We start from the raw sequence: 23,428 nt of genomic DNA, 5'->3' as shown, positions 1-23,428 counted from the left end.
CCGGGGGAGGGAGGGTTGGAGCAGAAAGCAGCCCGGGTGCGAGCCCACAGCGGCGGCTGCCCACGTGCCCGCGAGCTGCTTCGTGGATTCCAGCCCCACTGGCCCCTGCGGCGAGGCGGCCCCGGGCACCCCCGCCCTCCCCCCTGCTCCGGGGAGCCCCCGCAGCCAGCAGGGGGCTTTGGCTTCTCGGCCCTTCTCCCGCCACCAGGCAGAGAAGCCGCCTGCCTCTGGCGCTTCCGGTGATGCGCCAGGAGGCTCCCCTGTGGCACGTGACAGGGCCGGGGGCACGCCGGCGTCACCCGCTCTGGGTCCAAAGCACAAGATCTCCCAGCGGGACCCCCTGCCCCGTCTCCCTCCTCCGCCACCGGGCACTGTGGACTGGGCACCGTGGAGGTGGTTCCAACCCCCCGGGGGACCTCAAATCTCTGGTTCCCCCACCCCCAACACCGTGGGAGCATCTTTGGATTAAGGCGGTGACTTGCGTTAGCCAGGGAGCCCCACCCCCTGGCTTGAGAGCCGGAGGCCGTCCCAGGCTGACGGGGTGGGGGTCTCAGCGCGCCCAAAATGGGGACACAAAAAGCCCCGAGTCTCCCTCGGTGGGGCTGGGTGGCGGGCGTGGCGGTGTCCTGCGGTTCTGGGGGGGGAGCACCACGCCCACACCGCCGTGACCCGGTCAGCCCCTGCAGGGCGGCCCCTCCCTCCCGGGAGAGGGACACAGCCCCGCCGCTAAGCCCCCCGCCCCCACTGGGAGCCACTCTTAACCCAATCGGCTTCACGCTCCTCCTTCACTCTGGACAGCAGCTGGGGCCCCGCTGGTGTCCACAGGTCAAGGGCGGCCCCGGCCCTCCATCTCCCCCAGCCCCAGCTCCCCGTCACCCCCAGGGCCTCCTCTGCGTGTTTGCCCTGCAGACGCTCGTCTCAAGCCGGACTGGGGTCTGTACTTCCGGACCAGGACAGCCCCTGCCCTCACCCCAGCTGTCACTCGTCAGCCGCTGTGGCCCGCGGGCACCCCGGCAGGCCTGAGCTACCCATTAGGAGGCGCTTCCACCCCAAGTTCTGAGATTCCTGGCTCCGGGGTCCCAGCCAAGATCCGGCCCCTCTCGGGCCCCCTGGTATTTGTCGGTGACCCTGGACCACCAGCGCCCAAAGCTCCATCTTTTTCGGTTTCGTTTTGGCGCCGCCCCCATGGGGGTGCTCTGAGGGTCAGTCCAGGTGCCCAGGGCCCGTGTGTGCTGCCGGGCGTCCACCCCCGGGGCTCCTGCTTCCCGTGACCCCGCGCCCCCGCCATGGCACCGTCCTCCCGGGCTGAGTGACCAGGACAGCCTCCCCCGCCCCATCCCTCGGTGCCGCCCCAGCCCGCGGCTTCTGCCATGTCCGTTCCGTGCCCACGGTCCTCTCCCCGGGCCCCCGTCCCCAGCTTGCTGACCTGCGATGCAGTGCCCACGCCCGGCCTGGCTGGGGCTGCCCGCGCCCCCTGTGGTTCCCTCGCGGGGGCTCTGCCCGGCCCCTGCTGTCTGTCCGGCCCCGGGTGACTCTCGGGTCAGCCGTCCTGGATGCCGGACACCCGAGTGGAGACCCTTCCCGCAAAGGAGCCGCGACTCCGGAGGACGGGGAGGACTGAGGCTCCCCCTCTCCGCCCGGAGCTCCTGGCTGTGCTCCCTGCTCCCCTCCAGGGGGCGCTGCGGAACAGCGGTAGCCAGTACTGGCCCCACGGAGCACAGAAGCAGGCAGGGGCGGCTGGCCCCAGCTCCGACCCTTCCCACGCCGTCACCCCCGGAGAGGGCCCGAGGGGCGCCGGTCACTGCGTGTCAGGGGCACGCCGAGGCTTCCCGTAGGGCATCTCTGGGGCGGCCCCCGGCCAGCTGCCCCCGGGCTCTGGCGAGGCCCTCCCGGGGTGGCCGCTGGCTGCCCAGCCCCTCTGGGAGGCGGCGTCCATCCGCCCCGCACACCACCACCGTGACGCAGGGGCGCCGGGCACCTCTCAGTGGCCCTTCCAAGGCCCAGGGCAGCCCGGAGGCCTTGCTGGCCCGGCTGGGACAGAACAGCCCCATGTTCCATGAGGCTCAGCAAGCACAGAGCTCACTGTCGGGCCTGCACCGCCCTCACACCCCGGGGTGTGTGTGTGTGTGTGTGTGTGTGAGAGAGAGAGAGACAGACAGACAGACAGACATATCCTGGGTGGGTGTGTGTTTGTGTGTTCACATCCTGGGGGGCGGTGTTGTGTGTGTGTATCTCACATCCCAGGTGTGTGTGTGAGAGACATCTCAAGTGTGTGTGTGTGTGTGTGTGAGAGAGAGAGAGAGTCATCCTAAGTGTGTGTGTGTGTGTGTGTGTTCACATGGGGGGGTGTTGTGTGTTCATATCCCAAGTGTGTGTGTGTGACATGTGTGTGTCTCACATCCCAGGTGTGTGTGTGTGTAAGAGAGAGACATCCTGGGTGTGTGTGTGTGTTCACATCCAGGGGGGGTGTTGTGTGTGTGTGTGGTGTGCGTGTGTGTGTCACATCCCAGGTGTGTGTGTGACATCTCAAGTGTGTGTATGTGTGTGAGAGAGAGAGACACATCCTGGGTGTGTGTGTTCACATCTGGGGGGATGTTGTGTGTGTGTTCATATCCCAAGTGTGTGTGTGTGAGATGTGTGTGAGTCTGACATCCCAGGTGCATGTGTGTGACATCTCAACTATGTGTGTGTGTGTTTGTGAGAGAGAGAGAGAGAGACATCCTGGGTGTGTGTGTGTGTGTGTGCGTGTGTGTGTGTGTGTTCACATGGGGGGGTGTTGTATGTGTGTGTTCATATCCCAAGTGTGTGTGGTGTGTGTGTGTGTGTGTCACATCCCAAGTGTGTGTGTGTGACCTCTCGAGTGTGTGCATTGTGTGTGTGTGCGCCGTGTGCCCTGCCCTTGGCTCTCTCTGACCGCCCTCTGCCTTGCCCCCCCAGTCGGCCCGAGGAGCCTTCCACCTGGACGGGCTACATGGGGAAGATGTTCATGGCCGCTTCCAACTACCTCCCTGCCCAGGTGTCGGACATGATGAACCAGGACAGGGCCTTCGCCACCGGGCGCCTGCACGTGTCCGGCCAGAGGAACGTCTGCACGCTCGCCACGTACGTGGGGCCCGGGCTCGCGGGAGCCTTCCCACTGTGCCGCACTCCCTGTTCGTGTGCTCTGCGCGTACCTGCCCGCTGCGGGCACACGCTCTCCGCCTGGGTCCCTGCAGCCGCTGCACGCGTCCACACGCGTCCACACCCTCCATGTCCGCAGAGCCCACGCACTCGGCCGGGTGCGCCCCACCACACTCGCTGCCTGTGGCCCCCACACGCCCGTTTCTGTCTTGTCTCGCAGCCACTTGCTCTCTGGGGACAAGCACCCCGACTCGTCCTGCCGCACGCGGTCAGGCCCACGTGCTCCCCCAGCCTCACCCCTCCTGGCAGGCAGAGCCCCTGACCCTGTGCTCTCCCCAGAGCCACAGAAATGGGAGGGTTGGGGGGGGACAGAAAAGGCCTGGTTCTGGGGCCAGAGCAATAGCACAGTGGGGAGAGCATTTGCCTTGCACACGGCAGACCCGGGTTCAATCCCCGGCATCCCATAAAGTTCCCCGAGCACCGCCAGGAGTCATTCCTGAGTGCAGAGCCAGGAGGAACCCCTGAGCGTCGCCGGGTGGGACACAAAAAGCAAAAAAAAAAAAAAAAAAATGAAAGAAGGAAGAAAGAAAGAGAAAGAGAGAAAGAAAGAAAGAAAGAAAAAAAGAAAGAAAGAAAGAAAGAAAGAAAGAAAGAAAGAAAGAAAGAAAGAAAGAAAGAAAGAAAGAAAAAGAAAAGGAAGAAAGAGAAAGAGAGAAAGAAAAGAAAGAAGGCAAGCGAGCCTGGTCTCCTGTTGGAGTTTTAATGGCTTTTCTCCGGAGACGGCAGGGAAGCCAGTGTGAGACTTTTTAGTAATCTCCTGACCAGAGACCGGAGACACTGAAAATAGCGGTTATTTCTGATGTCATCCTATAGCCCCTCCCCCCCCCGCCCTGCCTTTGTGGTTCACGGAAGTCTCACCTGAGGCGTCTTACGGGGTCCGTGACTTCGGTGCTACCTGTATCAATGTTCCTAAGACCCTGTGGGCACCAATGCCCGGTGCTGGGGGATGCCAGTCCCTACGCTGAGCCCTCACTGAGGGCCCTGGGTGCCCCCTCCCCGCTCCCCCGGCCTGCTCCGTCTCTGGGAAGCCAGGCGGGCCCAGCGTGCAGACACAGCGTTTGTTCCAAGAAAGAGCCACCCCCTCCCCCACCAGGGTCAGCTTCGGCTCAGAAGGCCCCGGGGGAAGGAGGACTGGTGGCCAGTGGGGACGGCGAGGGGGCAGCGGGGAGCCGCCCTCAGACCCCGGAGGCCGCCCGCCACCGCCACGCTCTCTCTCCCGCAGGATCCAGAAGCTGCCGCGGCTCCTGGTGGCGTCCTCGGACGGTCACCTGTACATCTACAACCTGGACCCGCAGGACGGGGGCGAGTGCGTCCTCATCAAGACCCACGGGTGAGCGCCACGGTGCTGGCGTAGCTTCCTCAGCCACCCCCCCGCCACCCCCCACCCCACCCCACCCGGCGCTACACCCCTCCCTGGAGCCGTGCCAGGCCCCGCCGCTGCTGGCGGCAGAGAGAGAGAGAGAAAGTGCCCGGCCCGTGCCCGGCCCTTCCCTCCTTCTCGACAGGGCACAGGGGCCACCGGGTTCGAAGGCGGCTTCCCTGGGCCGCCCGCCAGCTGGGGTCTCGGGGTCTCGGGGGAGCTGGGGGCTGGTGTCTGGGCTTCGGTGCCACACCCGGCGGTGCCCAGGGCTTCCTCCCGGCTCCGCACTCAGGGATCACCCCTGGCGGGGGGCTCGGGGGACCCTACCGGGTGCCGGGGACCCAACCCCAGGTTGGCCGTGTGCAAGGCAGGTGCCTCCCTGGCCGGGCCAGGGCTCTGGCCCCAGCTCCTGGTCATTGGTCATTTCAGGCCCTTATGCTTCAGACTGGCCCAGGGGGGTGCCCACAGTGGGTGGCCAGCGGGGTACTGTGTGTGTGTGATAATCCCTTTTCTTCTTTCTTTCCCTTCCTCCTGTCCCTCCCTCCCCTTTCCACGGCCTCGAGCAGCTTGCTGGGCTCGGCCGTGCCGGAGAACGAAGACAGTGACCTCAAACCACCCTTACCTCAGTCGTACGCAGCCACGGTCGCCAGGCAGGGCACGTCCCCGGCCTCCACGGTGCCAGGTGAGCGGGCAGGGCCGGCCCAGGCCGCGGGGGCCCCCAGCAGCACGGTGGGGGGGAGGGGGCAGGTTCTCCGGCCCGGGTCGGCTAACGCAGGGGACAGTCCGGCTCCCGAGGGGCAGAACCCGGGCTCCAAGGGTGGGTGGGTGCAGCCCGCCGGGCACCTCGGGCGGGGAGTGGGCAGGGGGGCCCCCTGCGCTGCCCCCGCCTGTGGCCGCCCTCACCCCCCCCCCCGCCCCGGGCTTGCAGGCTTCTCGGAGGACGGCGGGGCGCTCCGCGGCGAGGTGATCCCCGAGCACGAGTTCGCGGCGGGGCCCGTGTGCCTGGACGACGAGGAGGAGTTTCCCCCCGTGAGCATCAGGGGCCCGTGACGGGCCGGCCCGGAAGCCGCCCGCCCACCCGGCCGCCCGGCCCTCCTGCGGCCACTCCTGCGGCCACTCGCCATCTCTCCCGTGGCAGGCGGGACAGGGCAGGGCAGGGCGGCTGGCGGGATCGGGAGCACCGGGCCAGGGGGGCCTCCGACGCCCGCGCCGGCCTCAGCCTCCCTTCCTGAGGACACCGCCTCCTCCAGGGAGCCCTCGGGAGGCTTCGGCTGGTCTGAAGGGCCCACCCCCTCCCCCAGGCTGACGGGGCGCTCGGCTTGGCTCACTCAGAGACCCTCTGCACGTACGAGGTGGCCTGGGCACTCGAGCTCCCTTCCCGGGGAGCTGCCTCAAGGCCCCTGTCCCAAACGGTCTCCGCCCCAGAGCACTTGAGAGGAGCCCCTCCAGAGATGAACACTTGCACCCCCCCACGACCTTCCCTGCATCCTGCAGAAGGGGAGCGTGAGCAGGCCCTCCCTCACCCCTGCACTCGCCCACGCCAGAAGGAAGCTTTGGGCGGGGGGGGGGGGGGGGGCGGGAGTTGCAGGCCGGGCCAGGCTGGGGGCTCGGGGGGCTGTGCGCAAGGCAGGCTGTGACGCGGCAGGTCCGAGGGGGGCTGGGCAGAGGCCGCAGGGGGCGACCCAGCGGGCAGGGGAAGCCTGGCCTTCGAGGCAGGGCGGAGAACAGCGGCTTGAGACAATGCCCTGAGCACCAAGCCCCGAGCACCAAGCCCTGAGCACCAAGCCGGGGGACAGTCACTGGAAGCCCCAGCTTCGGGGACCAAGCCGAGCACTCGGCCTTCCAGCTGACCTCCAAGCCCACCCGCCTCGCCCCGCCCTGCTCACAGGACACTCATCCATTCTGTCCCCCCCCCCCTCCCCGCCACCTGGCCCAGCCGGCCTGGGGGTCAGAGTCCGAATGATCCGGTCCCTCCTTCCATTCTTCCTCCCACGGGTGAAATCCGGCCTCACCGCTGCTCCCCATCCAGATAACGGGCTGGGGGGGGGGGGGGCCCGTTGGCTCCTGGCATGCAGGAAGCGCCGCCGGTGGCCAAAGAAAACTGAATTAAGTCACAGGACCGTGAGTCCATGATTGCTCTGGGAATTAAACCAAACCAAACCTGGAGACGCTTCAAAACCAGTTGGAAGAGGCAGAGGCGTTCCCCCCCACACACACACACACACCGCTGCTCTGTCCGCCCGCTCGGCCCCCAGGAAGCCGCCGTGCTCAGCTCCAGGAAGTGGCTTTGGCACTCGGCTGGCAGGGGTATTTGTAGGCACAGAACATTCCTGCGCGGCCCCCGGAGGGCTGCTGGACAGCCCGTCCCGGGGCGCTGACCCAGGGCCTGTGCAGCGCCGGGCACCTTCTCCGCCTCAGCCCTGAGGCCTGGAGGGGGCCCTGAGGGAGGTGTCCCCTCCCCACCACCCCGGCAGGGGGCACAGACAGTCACAGGCGGGTGGGGACCCATCTCAGCGTTCAGGGCCGGACATGCCCCTGGGCTGTTCTAGCTCACCTCCTTCTCGCCCTGTGTGGGGCACTGCCCAGCTGGAGCGGCCGGCCCCCCCCCCGCCCCTTGCCAGGCTCTGCCCTGCCTCCAAACCATGCCACCTGTCGCCAGGAGGCTCTAGGGCTCTCCTCTGGGCGTGAACGCCTTCAGCCCAGGGGGCCGGGGCAATAGTACAGCGGGGAGGGCGCTTGCCTTGCACGCAGCTGACCCAGGTTCGATCTCCAGCATCCCGGATGGTCCCTCCCCCCCACCCCACCCCTGCCACCCCGAACACCACCAGGATTAGTTCCTGAGTGTCAGCCAGGAGTAGCCCCTGAGCATCGCCAGGTGTGGCCAAGACCCCATGCCCCCCCCCCGGGTCTCGGTAAGGAGGAGTGGCCTTTACAATCTCTGTGTGGCCATCCACAGACATCCTGACGCTTCCCTGGGTACCACTGCCGTGACCTCCTGGGGCCTTAACTTTGTTCCATGAACAACAGCGACACAGGGTCACTGCCAGCCCCGTCCACTCCTGAGCTCCCATTGCCTTCGGCCTTGGAGTCCCGGGTGTGGTCGCACCCTAGCATTTCTCCCGAGAGCAAGAGAGTCGGGACCACGGGGGTCCCCGACTTAACAGCGACCGAGCACTTTGTACTGACACCGATGATGAGCCTAAGACTTCTCTGTACAGACACACACACACACACACACACACACACACACAAAAGCGTTGCCCTTCCCCGCCTCCACCGAGCCACTCCACCGGGTGGGTGTCCTGAAGCCAGGACTGGGGGGTCCATCTCCTCGGGGCGCAGCCCCCCCCCCCCGACCGGGCAGGCACCCTATAGCTCTGAGGCGAATGCCCGGCCCCTCCCGGAGAGAGTAAGGCCCTTCTGTTTTGATTTCGGTAGATAAACTTGTGCCGCGGAAGTCAGAAGGGCAAAACGAAGCACTCGTGAGACGCACAGCCAGCACTCGGGACGCCCTGTCGGGTGGTGGTGGAGAGACCCAGGAAGGTGGAAGAATGGAGGCCGGTAGTGTGAGCACACCTGGGGCGCAGGAGTCACGGGCGCCCCCCACTTAAGCCACTGGCCGGCCCCCAGTGTGTGTGTGTGTTTGTGAGAGAGGGGAGGGGTGAGGAGCTGCGGGTACACATCCTGCTCTTTCAGATACGTCACCCCCCAAGTCCGTGCAAACTAAGCAAACTGCCCTGTAACCACAGTTTTTGTATGTTTGAAAATGGGAGGCAGCCTTTTTCCATGTCTGCTATGTAAAAAAAAAAAAAAAATGTACTTATAGACAAACCTTTTGGAATTGTATTTCTTGTACATGACTGACCGACAGAGACTATTTTAAGCACAGCAGAGGTGTTTTGTTTTGTTTTTTGCAGTGATTGGAATAAATTGTTTATTACTTTGGAGTTCCATTTTAGGACACTAATAATAAAATCATGGCAATGCTTTTATTTTGTGAGTTGTTTGTGGCTGATTTCTCTGCGGTTGGTCGGGAGAGCTCTTTTGGCTTTCCATCACACCCGGCGATGCTCAAGGGTTCCTCCTGGCTCTGTGCTAAGGAATCACTCCTGGCGGTGATGGGGGGAACCACGTGGGATGCCAGGGATCGAACCCGGATCAGCTGAGTGCAAGGCAAATGCCCTCCCTGCTGTACCATCGCTCCGGGCCCTGTAGGATGATTTATTTGAAGTCTGTAAGATACACTCATTTTGGCCTTTAAACTGAGGGGTGTAGGGGCTGGAGCAATAGTTCAGCAGGGAGGGCATTTGCCTTGCACATGGCTGACCAGGGTTCAATTTCCAGCATCCCGTATGGTCCCCTGAGCATCACCAGGTGTGACACCAAAAAATATATTTTTTTTAAATAAGTAAACTGAGGCGAGGAGGGAGGCCTTCTGGACTGCGAACTTCACAACCTGAGGCTCCAGCGCGGAGACCGGGAAACCTTCGTTTCCGCCCCTGCCCTCTGGGACATCCATGCTACTCCAAGCGCCCCCTACAGGTATCTCTAGAAATGCACACCCCCAGGCCCTGCCCTGGCCAGTCCTCCTGGAACTGCAGGGGCTGAAGGATTTGCGTCAAGTCCCAACAGCCCTGGGGCTGACATCCGTCCTGCACGGGCCAAACTGGGGACATTGAAAAGCACGCTGGGGCCGGAGAGACAGGATGGCGGGGAGGCGCTCACCTGGCACGGGGCTGGTCTGGGAGCAGCGCCTCATAGAGGCCCCCCCCCGGCACCCGGCACCCCCCGGAGTCTAATGCAAGCTCAGAGCCTGGTGTAGCCCCCACAGGAGTCTGCACGTTGCAGAACCCACGGGGGTGGCCGACGCGCTCAGGCCTGGTGTCAGTGAAGACTCACTGGCCGGGCAGGACTCACCGCCCGGGTTCGAAGTCAGGCCCTTCCCCTCCTGCTTCATTCTCCACCTCCAGGAGCCCCGGACCCCCTTACCCTCCAGCCAGCTCACCCTCACAGCCTCCCTCCAGCCGGCCAGCATTGCCGGACCCCCTAAGTTAGGGCTTGGGCACAGAATAAATATTTACTTTTTTTTAATATTTACTTTTTAATTTATGTATTTATTTTGGGAATTTTTTAGGGGGGGCACACCAGGCAGTGCTCAGGGCTGACTCCTGGCTCTGGGATCACTCCTGGTGGGCTCAGGGGATCATAGGGGGCAGGTGTTGGGGATCGAACCCAGGTGCGCCACATGCTAGGCAAGTACACTACCCACTGAACCATCTCTCCGGCCCCTGGGGCTTGTTTTTAAGCACCCCCAGGTGGGAAGAGGGTAGAACCAGCAGGAACACGCAGGCTCGTGGCTACTTCCACAGGGGACCCCAAGGGCTCTGGGGGGCGGCGGGGCAGCGGCAGGCAGCCCGGCGGGGGTCACAGCAGGGCTCGGCCGAGGGGTCCTTGGAGTAATCAGCTCTGGAGGTGTTGTCGCTAGCGATGTCCTGCAGAACCTCAGCCAGGGCCTCGGCCACCCTGGGCAGGACGGCTCGGTACTCCGCGCTCCCGCTGGCCAGGGGCACGGTCTCTGCAGGGTCCTCCTGGACATTGAAGATCAGGGGCGGCTCTTGCCACTGCTCAGGCCCCACGCTCCCGTCGCAGGCCCGGGCCCCACCTAGAAGGACCACATGGCCTTGTCAGAAGGACCCCCAGGGGGGCTGGAGCAATAGCACAGTGGGTAGGGCGTTTGCCTTGCATGCAGCTGACCCGGGTTCAGTTCCCAGCATCCCATATGGTCCCCTGAGTGACCCAAAAAGAAAAAAAAGTGAAAAGAAGGACCCCCATGGGCGGCCCTGGGTCCCCCCCCCCCGACACACACACCGGCACCCGGCCTCTCAGTGGCCCGGCCAGTGCCAGCCACGCCTCCACCAACAGCTACATTAAACCGGGGGCCGGAGGGCTGGAGCGATAGCACAGCGGGGAGGGCGTTTGCCTTGCATGCGGCCGACCTGGGTTCGATTCCCAGCATCCCATATGGTCCCCTGAGCACCGCCAGGAGTAACCCCTGTGCATCGCTGGGTGTGACCCAAAAAGCAAAAAAAAAAAAAAAACCAAAAAACCGGGGGGCTGGGTAGAGTCCAGCGGGGAGGGCGTTTGCTGCCTGGCACGAGGGGCCAACCCGGGTTCATCCCCCCTGGCATCCCACAGGGTCTCCCAAGCACCGTCAGGAGAAATTCCTGAGTTCAGAGTCAGGAGTAACCGCTGAGCATCACTGGGTGTGACCCAAAAAGCAAAAAATTAATAAATAAATAAGGTAAGTGAGCTAAAGAACAGAGGAGATACAAAACAGAAGAGTTACAAAAGAGTTACAAAAAAAAAAGATGTATCCCCTGGTAGAACTAAAATGGGTGTCAGATAGCCTTCGGGGGTAGGGGGAGGAGGGTGTGTGTGCCCGCTCCAGGACATCCCAGAAGCTGCATGAGGGGCTGGAGCGATAACACAGCGGGTAGGGCGTTTGCCTTGCACATGGTCGACCCGGGTTCGATTCCCAGCATCCCATATGGTCCCCGAGGACCGCCAGGAGTAATTCCTGAGTAGTGCAAAGCCAGGAGGAACCCCTGAGCATTGCCGGGTGTGACCCAAAAAGGAGGAGGAAGAAGAAGAAGAAGGAGGAGGAGGAGGAGGAGGAGGAGGAGGAGGAGGAGGAGGAGGAGGAAGAAGAGGAAGAGGAAGAGGAAGAGGAAGAGGAAGAGGAAGAAGAAGAAGAAGAAGAAGAAGAAGAAGAAGAAGAAGAAGAAGAAGAAGAAGAAGAAGAAGAAGAAGAAGAAGAAGAAGAAAGAAGAAAAAGAAGAAGAAGCTGCCTGTGTGACATTGACTAACCCCACACAAACTCTCAACGTGAGCAGGAAAAATCGGCCTGAATGGGGACCCCCCTTGCCCGTTGGCATCATACCACCCCTCCTCGCAAGCAGGTCTCTGTTTCACCCTCCCCACTAAGTTTACCCCACCCGTTGCGACTTCAGCCCCACCCCCACGCCAGCTCTCCCGACAGACAGACAGACTCCGCAGGACATGGTACCGCCTGGCCAACCATGATGGGCTAAAAGCCCTGTGACTTCAGAGTACCACTTGTCACCCAGCCCGGGGGTGCCAAGGGCTTGCGGGCAGAGCCCTGACTCCCGCAAGGCTCTCTGCCTGGAGCAGCCACGCCTCCGAGATCACGTCGGGAGAGCCGCAACCTAGCAACCCCCACCCCGAAGCTTAAACCTCTAACGGGTTGCTCGTGTTTGGGGTTTTGGTGAATCAAAGATTCTGTGGCTCTGTTTCCGCCCTCAAATCAGACTCTCCCGAGGAACTTTGTTTGTATTTCAATGCCATAGTTTCTTCGGAATCACTTTACACGTAGGGGGGGAAATAAATTGCGTTTTATAGAACTCTCTGGAAAGCTTGAACATGAGACACAGCGCATGCAACGGGACTCTGAGTCAGGTCCCAGATTTTATTCCTTTTCCATTCATTAAAGTTTGTACTGAGTGCAGGAGATAGTGCTGAGTCCTTCAACACCATCCATACTTTGTGGGTTTTGTTTGTTTGTTTGTTTTTGCTTTTTGGGTCACACCCAGCAATGCACAGAGGTTACTCCTGGCTCTGCACTCAGGAATCACCCCTGGCAGTGCTCAGGGGACCATATGGGATGCTGGGAATCGAACCCGGGTCGGTCGCGTGCAAGGCAAACGCCCTACCCGCTGTGCTATTGCTCCAGCCCCACTTTGTTTCGCTCTGTTTGGGGGCCACGCCTGGCGATGCTCAGGGGTTACTCCTGACTCCATGCTCAGGGATCGCTCCTGGCGGTGCTCGGGGGACCCTATGGGATGCCAGGGATCGAACCCGGGTCGGCCGCCTGCAGGACAAGCGCCCTACCTGCTGTTCCGTCTCTCCAGCCCGTAAACATTCAAGACCTCACAGCTCTGGGTTGAGAGAATGAAAACATCCCGTCGAAGGGCCAGCACGGGAGAGCAGTGAGGGCGAGCCCTCGCCTGGCCCCGCACTGCCCAGTCTCCCGCAGACGGTGCTGGGTACCTCCAGGCGGCATCTGGTGGCCCCGGGTACCCTCGCATCACGGGGCCTGAGCAGCATCACCCTCTCAGGCCCCTGCAGGTCCAGCTGGTTGAGAATCACCAGCTTGGGGCCCCTTGGCCCCTGGAGTACAGCTGGGGAGCTTCCACTCCCCCCACCAAGAAAAATCTAACCAAGGGGCTGGGGCGATAGCACAGCGGGGAGGGCGTTTGCCTGCACGTGGCCGACCCGGGTTCGATTGCCAGCATCCCACAGGGTCCCCTGAGCACTGCCAGGAGTGATTCCTGAGTGCGAGAGCCTGTGCATTGCTGGGTGTGACCCAAAAGCCCCCCCTCCCAAGGCATCTAAGGCAGATTGTGGTGCATTTCAGGAGTCCCCCAAACCCAGCCGGCTGTGATGCATGGGGGCTGACAATTAGGCCTTCAGTAAAACAAGAGTGGTTTGACTACGCAGTCCAAGAGAGAAGGTTCTAGAGAACTTAGACCAGAAAGATAGAGTCTCGAAGACAGAAGCCTCTGGAAAGTTCTGAATGCCACCCGACCCACTCTCGCTATTCTAAAATACACAGGTAAGACAGTCCAGAGCCCATCCAAGCAGGCTCAGCCCACCCTCCCCAGCCGGCTCTCAGCTTCCCTGACTGTCAGACAAACTCTCCTTGGCAACCAGCAGGGGGAGGGAGGAGGCAGGGTGCGTTCCCGCAAGGCTGTGGGGTTCCTAGCCGGCAAACCAGAGGGACCTCTGGGTCATGTGCTGGAGGGTTCCCAGGGCCAAGGGTCCTGAGAGGACTTGGGCTGGGGAGGCACCAAGGCAGATCTAAGGGACCCCTCACACACACACCACATACACACACACACACACACACATACACACACATACACACACATACACACATATACATACACACATACACACATACACATACATACACATACACACACATGCATACATATACACACACATCATACACACATACATACACACCCACATTCACACACATACATACATACACATATATAGATACGCACATACATAGACACATACATATACATACATACACACATACATGCATGCATACATACATACACATGTACACATACACACATATACACAAACACACATGTATACATATACACACATACACACATCATACACACATATATACATACCCACACATTCACACACATACATACACATACACACATACATATACACAAACACACATGTACACATACACACATACACATGCATATGTACATACACACATACATACATATACACATACATACACACAAGCATACACATATACACATACATACACACAAGCATACACATATACACATACATACACACAAACATACATACACACAAACATACATATACACATATACATACACACATATGAACATACATATACGCACACACATACCATACACACACATACACCACTACCTGCCCGTTCTCACCCGTGATGTAGAAGGCCTTGTAGTGCTCCAGGCGGACAGTCTGAAGTGCTCCCAAGTCCCCTGCAGCCCCGCTGTTGGGGTGGAACAGCACCTGGGCACAGCAGAGCACTGGTAGAGCCGAGCCTGCCTCTCCCGGAGACAGCACAGGCCCCACTGCCCTCCCCCTCTACCGCCCCCCCAGCAGGGCTGGCAGCCCCCCCACGATGGAGCTCTCCTGCGTGTGGGTTCAGAGTGGGTGACAGCGCTGATCAGACTCTGGCCCCCGCGGCACTAGGGCCACGCCTAAGGGAAGTCTCGCCACAGGGCCTGGCAGCACCAATGCCGTCTTTGGGGGGGGGGTCACCCCCGCTCAGCGCTTACTCCTGACTCTGCACTCAGAAATCACTCTCTCGGTGCTTGGGGGACCACAAGGGATGCCGGGGATTGAACCCGGGCCGCGTGCAAGGCCAACGCCGTCCCCGCTGTGCTATCGCCGCAGCCCCACCACCGCCTTCCTGAGCCTAAACCAACCCACGTTCTTTCCTACTTAATCAGCCTTTCATGGGGCAGCCCCGCCTCCCCCCAGCTCTGCACAGCCGTGCGTGGTGGTCTGCCCTGCGGTCTCTCGCCTTTGCTCTGGGGGTCTGGGGCGGAGAACATCGGGGGTTCCACTCTCACTCTCAGCACGGTTCTTCCAACCCCCCCGGGGGGGCAGGTGGCAGGGGGCCGGAGAGAGGCCGCAGAGGGGAGGGTACTTGCCTTGCACGCGGCCGACCCCGTGCCAATCCCTGGCACCCCAAGCCCTGCCAGGAGCGGTCCCAGAAGACAAAAATCAAACAAGCAAAAAAAAAAAAAAAAGCCCTCGCAGGCCTCCTGCCACTGAGATTTGGGCCCCCTGTGCGGTCACGGGCGCCGACCTTGCCCCGGGCGTGGGTTTCCTGGGCGGAGGACACCGTGCCCCGCTCCCTCCGCAGAGCTGACCATCCCGGTGCTCTCGCAGCTGACCGCCTGCCTTCCCATCACGTCCTTTACCTCACTCGCGGTCCACGGCACGGGACGCTGCCCCCTCCCTGGCACCGGGCACAGGTCACCTGCGGAAGGTGTGGGGTTGCCCGGCCGCGGAGGGCACAGGGCGGGGAGCCCGCTCCTCCGGGGCTCGTGAGGAGCCTCCCGGGTTTGGCCTGGGAAGCCGAACCCTGCGGGATAGATCGTGACTGAGAGGGAGGCAGGCGCTGGCCTGATTCAAAGTTTCCACCCGGGCTAAAGATACTTTTCTCAAGGAGAAACATCTGCGGCAGCAGTCCGCAGCTGTCTCGCAGTCCCCGCACCTGCTGCTTCCGGACCCGGGCGACAGCCACCCCACGGACAGTGGGACGAGAAGCGGCCCCCTGAACGCTGTCCTTGGGGTGCCACAGGAAGCCGGCCTGGGCCAGCAGGAGGCCGTTCCCGGTCCCTCAGGAAGCCCCATTGTCTGCGGTCCCGGGGGATGCACTCAAGACACCAAGGCTGCCGGTTTGAACCAGGGCTTGATTGGCACCCACAGAAATCCTGGGACGGGTGTGTGTGGGTGTGTAGGTGTGTGTGTGCGCGTGCGCATGTGCATGTGTGCGCGTGCGCACATGTATGTGCAAGTCTGTGTATGTGCAAGCCTGTGTGTGCGTGCACATGTGTGTATAGGTCTGTGTGTGCAAGTCTGTGTGTACAAGTGTGTGTGGATGTGCAAGTCTGTGCGTGCAAGTCTGTGTGCGAGCACGTGCGTGTGCACGTGTGTGGATGTGCAAGTCTGTGTGTGCAAGTGTGTGTGCAAGTCTGTGTGTGCAAGTCTGTATGTGCGCACATGTGTGTATAGGTCTGTGTGTGCAAGTCTGTGTGTACAAGTGTGTGTGTGTGCGTGCACGTGCATGTGCACGTGTGTGGATGTGCAAGGCTGTGTGTGCAAGTCTGTGTGCGCGCACATGCATGTGCACGTGTGTGGGTGTGCAAGTCTGTGTGTGTGCAAGTGTGTGACAGGGGGTGCCGCCAGCCCCCCAAAGTTTAGGCGGCATCCAGGAGGGGACGGAAGCTTCAAGAAAGGGGCCTGGGTCCAACGCAGGTCCGCCTGCCGTGTTCTCCCTCCTCGCGACTCCGAGGTTCTTCTGGTTAGAGCCCCAGAGGAAGGAGGTTGGCAAAGGCGCCCACTGGCCACAGCTGGAGACACTTCCGGGCTCCGGGAAGAGGGTCTGAGCCTCAGGCCTCACTGTCATCTCCAGCCCACAGCCTGTCTGCGTGCCTGTCTTTCGTTGTGCCTCCCTCCCCCCGGGAAGGAGGGCCTCTCCCCCTTGGCAAGCCCCCAGTCCCACCGGGTGGGGGACACAGCTCCCTTCCCTCGGCTGCATCTGTCACCACTAGGGGCCTCCCTCCGAGCGGCTACAGGCGTTCCGGGGATGGCCACCCACGCCTGGGTCTCCGCAAGGTACTCGGCCTATCAGGGTGTGCCGAGGGTTTTATGGCCCCAGCCGCCCCAGACTGGTTTGGCAGAGGCAGAACCAGGAAGGAAGGTTTCCCGTTGGTGGCCTCTCTGGGGTTGGTCTGGACCCCCTGGGGGCTGGCCGGTGGCGTCATCTGTGGGGACATCAGTGTGAGACAGACTCCCAGGGTTCTGCTATGGGTTCCGGCCAGCGCAGAGACCACAGGCCGGCGCAGAGCAAGGCGGCGGCTGGAGGAAGCCCTGTGGTCTGGGGGTCTCTGCCCGTCCGCAGGGCCACTGCGCGCCAGGTTCCAGCCCCCCTGGCCACTCACCACTCACTCCCTTACTTGTTTCCTCAGTTGAGAGCCATGGGTCGCACGTGGCAGCAGGGGGACCCAGGCTTTACTCGGAACTTCCTGCCCCTGCCATTGTTTTCCTAAAGCAGCCCCTGTTCTACCAGATCCTTATAAACTCAGGGCATGTTGCGGGTCCCACCCGCGTGTGGGCTGGGAGGTTGGACAGGAATGAAGGTCAAGCACAGAGCCAGGAGTGGGCCCAGAGCACCGTGCCCAAAGGGCCCCTTAAAAACACAAACCCGGGGCTGGAGCGATAGCACAGCGGGGAGGGCATTTGCCTTGCATGTGGCCGACCCAAGTTCAATTCCCAACATCCCATAGGTCCCCCGAGCACCGCCAGGAGTCATTCCTGAGTGCATGAGCCAGGAGTAACCCCTGTGCATCACTGGGTGTGACCCAAAAAAGCAAAAAAATAACACAAACCCACTGAATGTGTGTTGAAGAAATGCCTTGAGAGGACGTGTCTCGTATAAACGGGAGAGCGTCTCTGGGCGTTGATTCGGGCAGGTGCGTGCCCGCGTGTGAGAGGTGCATCTCACTGGCACGGAGCCGAGACAAGCCCCTCCCCTCTGCCCAGAGAAGACCCAGGCCACGCTCGGGGACCAACTTCGACTTAGGGTGCCTTCAACCTCCCAACAATCTTATCTCGCTGGTCTTGGCCAACATTACCGAAGTCCAGTGTTCTGGGAGGGGGTGTGACCCAGGTGGCGGCACCCTTGCTCTGTGACTCTGGAAGTTTCCATCAGCAACTTCTGGCAAGCCACGAGCCGGGGTGTTTTCCGCTGGGCCCTGAGAGGTGCTGAGGGGAGCAAGTCCCTTTCTGCACTACACCGCCCCCTCCACAGGACACCCCACGCCAGGCGTGCCTGAGGCCTGGGGCTCCTCGCAGGCTCGGGGGCCCAACCTCCTTCATGGGGCCCCCTTCTCCGTCGAGTCCCAGGGCGGGGTCCCTTTGAGTCTGCCAGAGGCCCAGCTGGCAATGTCGGGGCGCCCCTGAGGCTCGTCCTGCTGACCCCTATGATTCTGTGTGGAGCCGCGGAGAAACACCCAGGGGTCCCCCATGCACGTGGCTCTCGGCTGCTGCCCAGGCCAGAGAGTCAGATATTCCGGGAGAGTCCCACAGTGCCCGAGGCGCTGCCAGGCACGTCCCCAGGGAGCACAGCAGAGCTGGCAGGTGCCCTGCAGGCCCCCAAGGCCTGGTCTGCCGGGCAGCAGCTCCGGGGCGCCCCCGTACACGTGGGCAGCACCCATGTCCCTTCCATGTCGCCCCGTAAGGACAGCAATAAAATCTTTAGTGGGAGGCGATCCCTTTCAAATAGGGAGGGGGGCTCTAGCTTCTCTCCGCCCACGTCCTCTTCCTGCGGCAAAAGGGAAGGATGGGCAAAGACTTCCGGCTCCCAGCACTGCTGCCAGTGGCTGAGGGGAGGGGACTCAGAGTGACAGGAGGGGACTGGGGGTGATAGGAGGGGAGTCGAGGTGATGGGAGGGGACTCGGGGTGATAGGAGGGGACTCGGGGTGATGGGAGGGGAGTGGGGTGATGGGAGGGGACTCGGGGTGACAGGAGGGGGCTCGGGATGACAGGAGGGGACTCGGGGTGACAGGAGGGGGCTCAGGGTGATAGGAGGGGACTTGGGGTGATGGGAGGGGACTTGGGTGATGGGAGGGGAGTCGGGATATAGGAGGGGACTCGGGGAGACAGAAGGGGACTTGGGGTGATGGGAGGGGACTTGGGGTGATGGGAGGGGACTTGGGGAGACAGAAGGGGACTTGGGGTGACAGGAGGGGACTCGGGATGACAGGAGGGGACTCGGGGTGACAGGAGGGGGCTCGGGGTGATAGGAGGGGATTTGGGGTGATGGGAGGGGACTTGGGTGATGGGAGGGGACTTGGGGAGACAGAAGGGGACTTGGGGTGACAGGAGGGGACTCAGGGTGACAGGAGGGGACTTGGGGTGATGGGAGGGTCCCGGGAGGGGTCGGGGCACTGGCAGGAGGAGAGTGGAGGGAAGTGGGAAGAGCGCGTCACCCCGAGGGAGGGTCTTCTCCACTGGTTCCGGCACGGCCGCTGGGCCGGGGACGCCCGCTGGCTCACACGCCGGAGCCCGGCAGCGCCTCCCCACTCACCCTGTGTCCCAGCTGCGCCCGGCCGAAGAGCACCTCGGACACATCCAGGCCGTCCCAGCGCCGGCCCGCGGGGAGGCTGGCCCCGGCCAGGGCCAGCACGGTGGGGAACACGTCCAGCAGGCTGCAGGCAGGACGAGAGGCCATGAGTCCCCCGGGCCCCACCCGCCCCAACCACCGACCCTGCTGGGCCTCCCTTCAGGGTGCTCCTGCCTCCCGCCTGGGGCCCCTGCGCCCGCCCGCAGGGCCACATGGGGCCCACCCCAGCCCTGCTGGCTTCTCCCTCAGTTCCCTGTCCTCGGTGGCACACACAGGGGCCGGGGGCAGCTCAAGGGGCTTTGCCTTGAGGCTCTTTCTTCTTCCTCTGGTTACAAAAGAGTAAATACTTTTCAGATTACAAAAGAAAAGAACTTCCAGGCGTAGAAGGGAGAAAGTCGCACACGCACAGTCCCCGCCCCACACACGGAAGTCATGTTGAAGCAGATTTTCTTCATGGTATATTTTTGGAAGGGGGGGTGTGAAGGGGTGTGGGAGCACACCGAGAGGCTCTCAGGCCTTACTCCTGGCTCAGTGCTCAGGAGTCACTCCTGGTGGGGCTCAGGGAACCATGTGTAGTGCCAGGCAAGGCAAGTACCTTGAGTCCTATACCATCACCCCCAGCCCGCTTTGAAAAAAAAAAAAACTATTTTGCTTTTATTAAGTCATGGGGCGCAGTTTTGCTTTTGTGTTTAAGTCCCGGGGCAAGGTTTTGTTCAAGACGACGGAAGGGAGCAGAGAGAGAGAGAGAGAGAGAGAGAGAGAGAGAGAGAGAGAGAGAGAGAGAACAGGGGTGAAGGCGTTTGCCTGACACTCTGCAGACCCGGTTCCCTCCCTGGCACTGCCCGCGGTCAGCAGGGATCTCTGTTGAGCACAGAGTTAGGGGGAGCCCCGAGCCTCACAGGGTGGGACCCAAGCCCCTCCTGCCCCCACCCAAGTGAAAAGATGGAAGAGCTGTCTCCCCCGGCCTGCGGGGCCTGCCCCCGTGACGGTGAGCTGGGAAGCCCACCAGGCTGCCCCCTCTGCAGGGCTGGGCACCTGAGGTCGGCGGGCAGGGCAGGAGCAGCCCCCAGCGGGGCCAGGCAGGGGGCAAGCAGCAGACGCAGGGTGCAGTCTTCTGCCCCCCCCCTGCGCCGGGGTACGCAAGGGACCTGCGGGCAGGACCCCCTTTCTCACCCCACCCTGGGCTTGGCCCTCAGCTCCCGCCCCCACCCGGCTTCTCTGTCCTCCTCAGTGGGGGCGGGGCGGCCCCGGGAGCCACCAGCTCCCCGCTCTGTCACAGAGCAGTGGCTTATCTCAGGGAAACTCATGCTCCAGGAGCCGGCCCCACACGGTGCAGAGACAAGGAGTGTGGAGTAAGCAGCTGCTGGGTACGGAACATTCTAGCAACCCGCCCAGAGTCCAAGGTTCTTGCCACGGAACATTCTAGAAACCTGCTCTCTCCACCTCACGCCCGCTCCTGTGACCCCAGGCTGACTTCCTACGGAGACAGCGCTAGGCCCGACGGGTTCCGCTGGAGTAGGCAGGAAGCTCACTCAGACATGCCAGGGCCCAGGGCGGGAGCGATGGCACAGCGGATAGGGCGCTGCTACCTGCACACAGTGGCCCAGGTGACCTGGGTTAGATCTCCAGCACCCCACGTCGGCCCCTGAGCCCGTCAGAAGTGATCCCTGAGCACAGAGCCAGGAGTCAGCCCTGAACGCTGCCAGGTGTGGCTTTAAAAACAAGCCTACAATGGGGCTGGAGTGATAGCACAGCGGGGAGGGCGTTTGCCTTGCACGCGGCCGACCCAGGTTCGAATCCCAGCATCCCATATGGTCCCCTGGGCACCGCCAGGAGTAATTCCTGAGTGTAGAGCCAGGAGTTACCCCTGTGCGTACTGGATGTGACCCAAAAAGCAAAAAAAAAAAAAAGCGAGCCTACAAAAAAAAAAGAGCCAAACCCAGGGCCAGAGAGATGGTGCAGTGGTAAGTGCCTACGGGGGGTGGGGGGTGGGGGGCCATGTGTATCCAAGCCGAGCTTAAGCCCCTCGGGTTCCCCGAGCACCACCAGGAGTGAACTCTGCTTACAGACTCAGGAGAGATGGCTGAAGCACCGCTGCGTGTGCCACTCACACACACACACACACACACACACACACACACACACACACACACACACACACGTTCCCAGGCTCGTGCAGAGTGAACTCAGGCCCAGGAGAACAGTTTCTCTGATGCCTTGGGTTCGAGGTGAGGAGACTGGTGGGTGAGGGGGCTGCAGGCTGTCAAAATCCTTCCTGACAAGAGAGAGCGGGAAAAGCCTTGGGCTGGGTCCTGGGTGGGGGGGTGGCGGGAGGGGGCCCCAGCACCCACAGTCCCGAGCTTACTCTGACCAGAGTGCTCCTCAGCCTCCCCGTCCTTCTTCTGGCTTGACGAGGCAGCAGCCGCCCTCTGGCAGGCCCTGCCCTGGCTGGGGAGGGGGGGGGTGGGCGTGGATGCGGCCACGTCAGGGAAGACCAGGGACCCCCACTCGGGGACCCCAGGCCGGCCCGACCTGGATCCTCACGTTCTTCCCAAGGGCCCACCCTGGGGGGGGGCAATGGGGCACAGCCCAAGCGGGTGTGCCCCCCACGCAGCAGTCGGGACCCCAAGACGCAAGTGGAGGGAACTGAGAATGCGCTGGGCTGCCTCAGGATGGAGGAGGTGAGGGTCAGTCACCCCAGGGCACAGGAGGGGGTGCGAGGGGAGCATGGACGTGCCTAGAAGCTGGGGTCACTTGATGGGAGGAGAAGGGGGCTCGGCTTGAGGCTGGAGAGAGAGCTCGGAGTGGCGGGTGGGGGGGCGGGGTGTGTGCTTATTTGCACTCAGCTGACCCTGGTTCAACACAGGGCACCACCTACGGCCTCCCTGACATTGCCCGGAGTGACCCCTTGCGCTATACAGCGGGGCGTGGCCCCAGAGCCAAGTGGGTTTGCAGACAGGAAGTAACAGGAAAGAAGGGGAGTGGGGAGGGACTCGGGTTCCTCGGACGGGGCAGGCCGGGAGAGGTGGAACTGACCCCGAGCGCCGGGGGCAGATGGCTCGTCCCCGCGACCCCTGCGGGTGCTCCCTCCGAGCTGTCCAGCACTGGGAAGAAGCTGCCCGCGGTGCTGTCCCCAGGCTAGCGGGAAACGACAAGGAGGTGGACTCTGTGGAGACGGACCAGGGAGACGCAGGCCCCCAAAGTGCCCTAGGAGGGCCTGGCCAGTCCCAGGGGCCTCCTGCAAAGATCACCCTGTACCCAGACACGGTCCCTGGGGTCCCTGAAACTGCCCCCTCTTCCAGCCAGGTGCCACCTCGGAGCCCCTGGAGGCCCCCAAGTGATGCCAACTTCCCAGGGTGCGTGCTCCAAGGAGAAAGATACAGTCCCCGTTTCCCCTGTCACTGGCCCGACGGCCGGCCGAGTCAGCCAACGAAGAAAGCGGCTCACGCCACTTCCTGGTCGGCCTGGGTCACCTGTCCAGCCCGGGCCACGGCCTGTGTGCTGCCTGGCACCCCCAAGGGCCATCCCTGCCACTGGCTCTCAGGGCTCTTCACCTCCCTTTGTCCTGAGCTTCCCCCTCGACGCCCCAATCCCGAGTCTCGGCATGCCTCAGGGCGGGGCAGCGTCCTCGCCTCCCCCAGACTGAGTCTGCAGGCCAGACCCCACACAGTGAACAGCCGAGAGGCAGCCAACCAGCTACAGCTGGTCACCTACAACTGATCACCTACAACTGATGACCTACAACTGACCATCTGCAACTAACCATCTACAATTGACCATCTACAACTAATTATATACAACTAACCATCTATAACTAGCCATCTACAACTGGTTATCTACAACTAACCATCTACAACTGACCATCAAACTCACCACCCACAACTGGTTATCTACAACTAGCCATCTGAAACTGGTTATCTACAACTAACCATCCACAACTGATTGTCTACAACTGACCATCTAGAACTGACCATCCACAACTGGTTATCTACAACTAACCATCTGAAACTCACCATCCACAACTGGTTATCTACAACTAACCATCCACAACTGATTATCTACAACTGACCATCTAGAACTGACCATCCACAACTGGTTATCTACAACTAACTATCCACAAGTGGTTATCTACAACTGACCATCTATAACTGACCATCCACAACTGGTTATCTATAACTAACCATCTGAAACTAACCATCTACAACTGACCATCGACAACTGACCATCTATAATGACCATCTACAACTGACCATCTATAACTGACCATCTATAATGACCATCTATAACTGACCATCCACAACTGACCATCTACAACTGATTATCTACAACTGACCATGGACAACCAATGTCCAAGCTCTGGGCCCTGCTTCAGCCCCGGCTTTCCGGGGGGCTCCCCTTTATCAGCAGGTACAGGAGCCCC

At 61.7% G+C, this 23,428-nt stretch overlaps 2 protein-coding genes across 2 annotated transcripts in view; one reads left to right on the top strand and one right to left on the bottom strand.

Moving 5' to 3' along the window:
• The window catches only part of WIPI1 (WD repeat domain, phosphoinositide interacting 1), a 37,746-nt gene extending 29,259 nt beyond the window's left edge, over nucleotides 1-8,487 (top strand). The window contains exons 9-13 of the mRNA XM_055133268.1: nucleotides 2,938-3,102; nucleotides 4,403-4,510; nucleotides 5,107-5,222; nucleotides 5,469-5,569; nucleotides 7,979-8,487. Coding sequence (XP_054989243.1) covers nucleotides 2,938-3,102; nucleotides 4,403-4,510; nucleotides 5,107-5,222; nucleotides 5,469-5,569; nucleotides 7,979-8,026 — 538 coding nt within the window. The 3' untranslated portion in view covers nucleotides 8,027-8,487. The remainder of the gene's footprint in view (nucleotides 1-2,937; nucleotides 3,103-4,402; nucleotides 4,511-5,106; nucleotides 5,223-5,468; nucleotides 5,570-7,978) is intronic.
• A 1,140-nt stretch (nucleotides 8,488-9,627) lies between these two features.
• Nucleotides 9,628-23,428, bottom strand: part of LOC101541287 (arylsulfatase G) — a 64,793-nt gene continuing 50,992 nt past the window's right edge. Inside the window, 3 exon segments of the mRNA XM_055131053.1 lie at nucleotides 9,628-10,202; nucleotides 14,068-14,158; nucleotides 18,973-19,093. Coding sequence (XP_054987028.1) covers nucleotides 9,898-10,202; nucleotides 14,068-14,158; nucleotides 18,973-19,093 — 517 coding nt within the window. The 3' untranslated portion in view covers nucleotides 9,628-9,897.

The sequence above is a fragment of the Sorex araneus genome, chromosome 3, assembly GCF_027595985.1.
Source record: "Sorex araneus isolate mSorAra2 chromosome 3, mSorAra2.pri, whole genome shotgun sequence".
NCBI classification, from domain to species: domain Eukaryota; kingdom Metazoa; phylum Chordata; class Mammalia; order Eulipotyphla; family Soricidae; genus Sorex; species Sorex araneus.
Note: the sequence above shows the minus strand (reverse complement) of the source record. Positions and strands in the feature narration are given on the sequence as shown.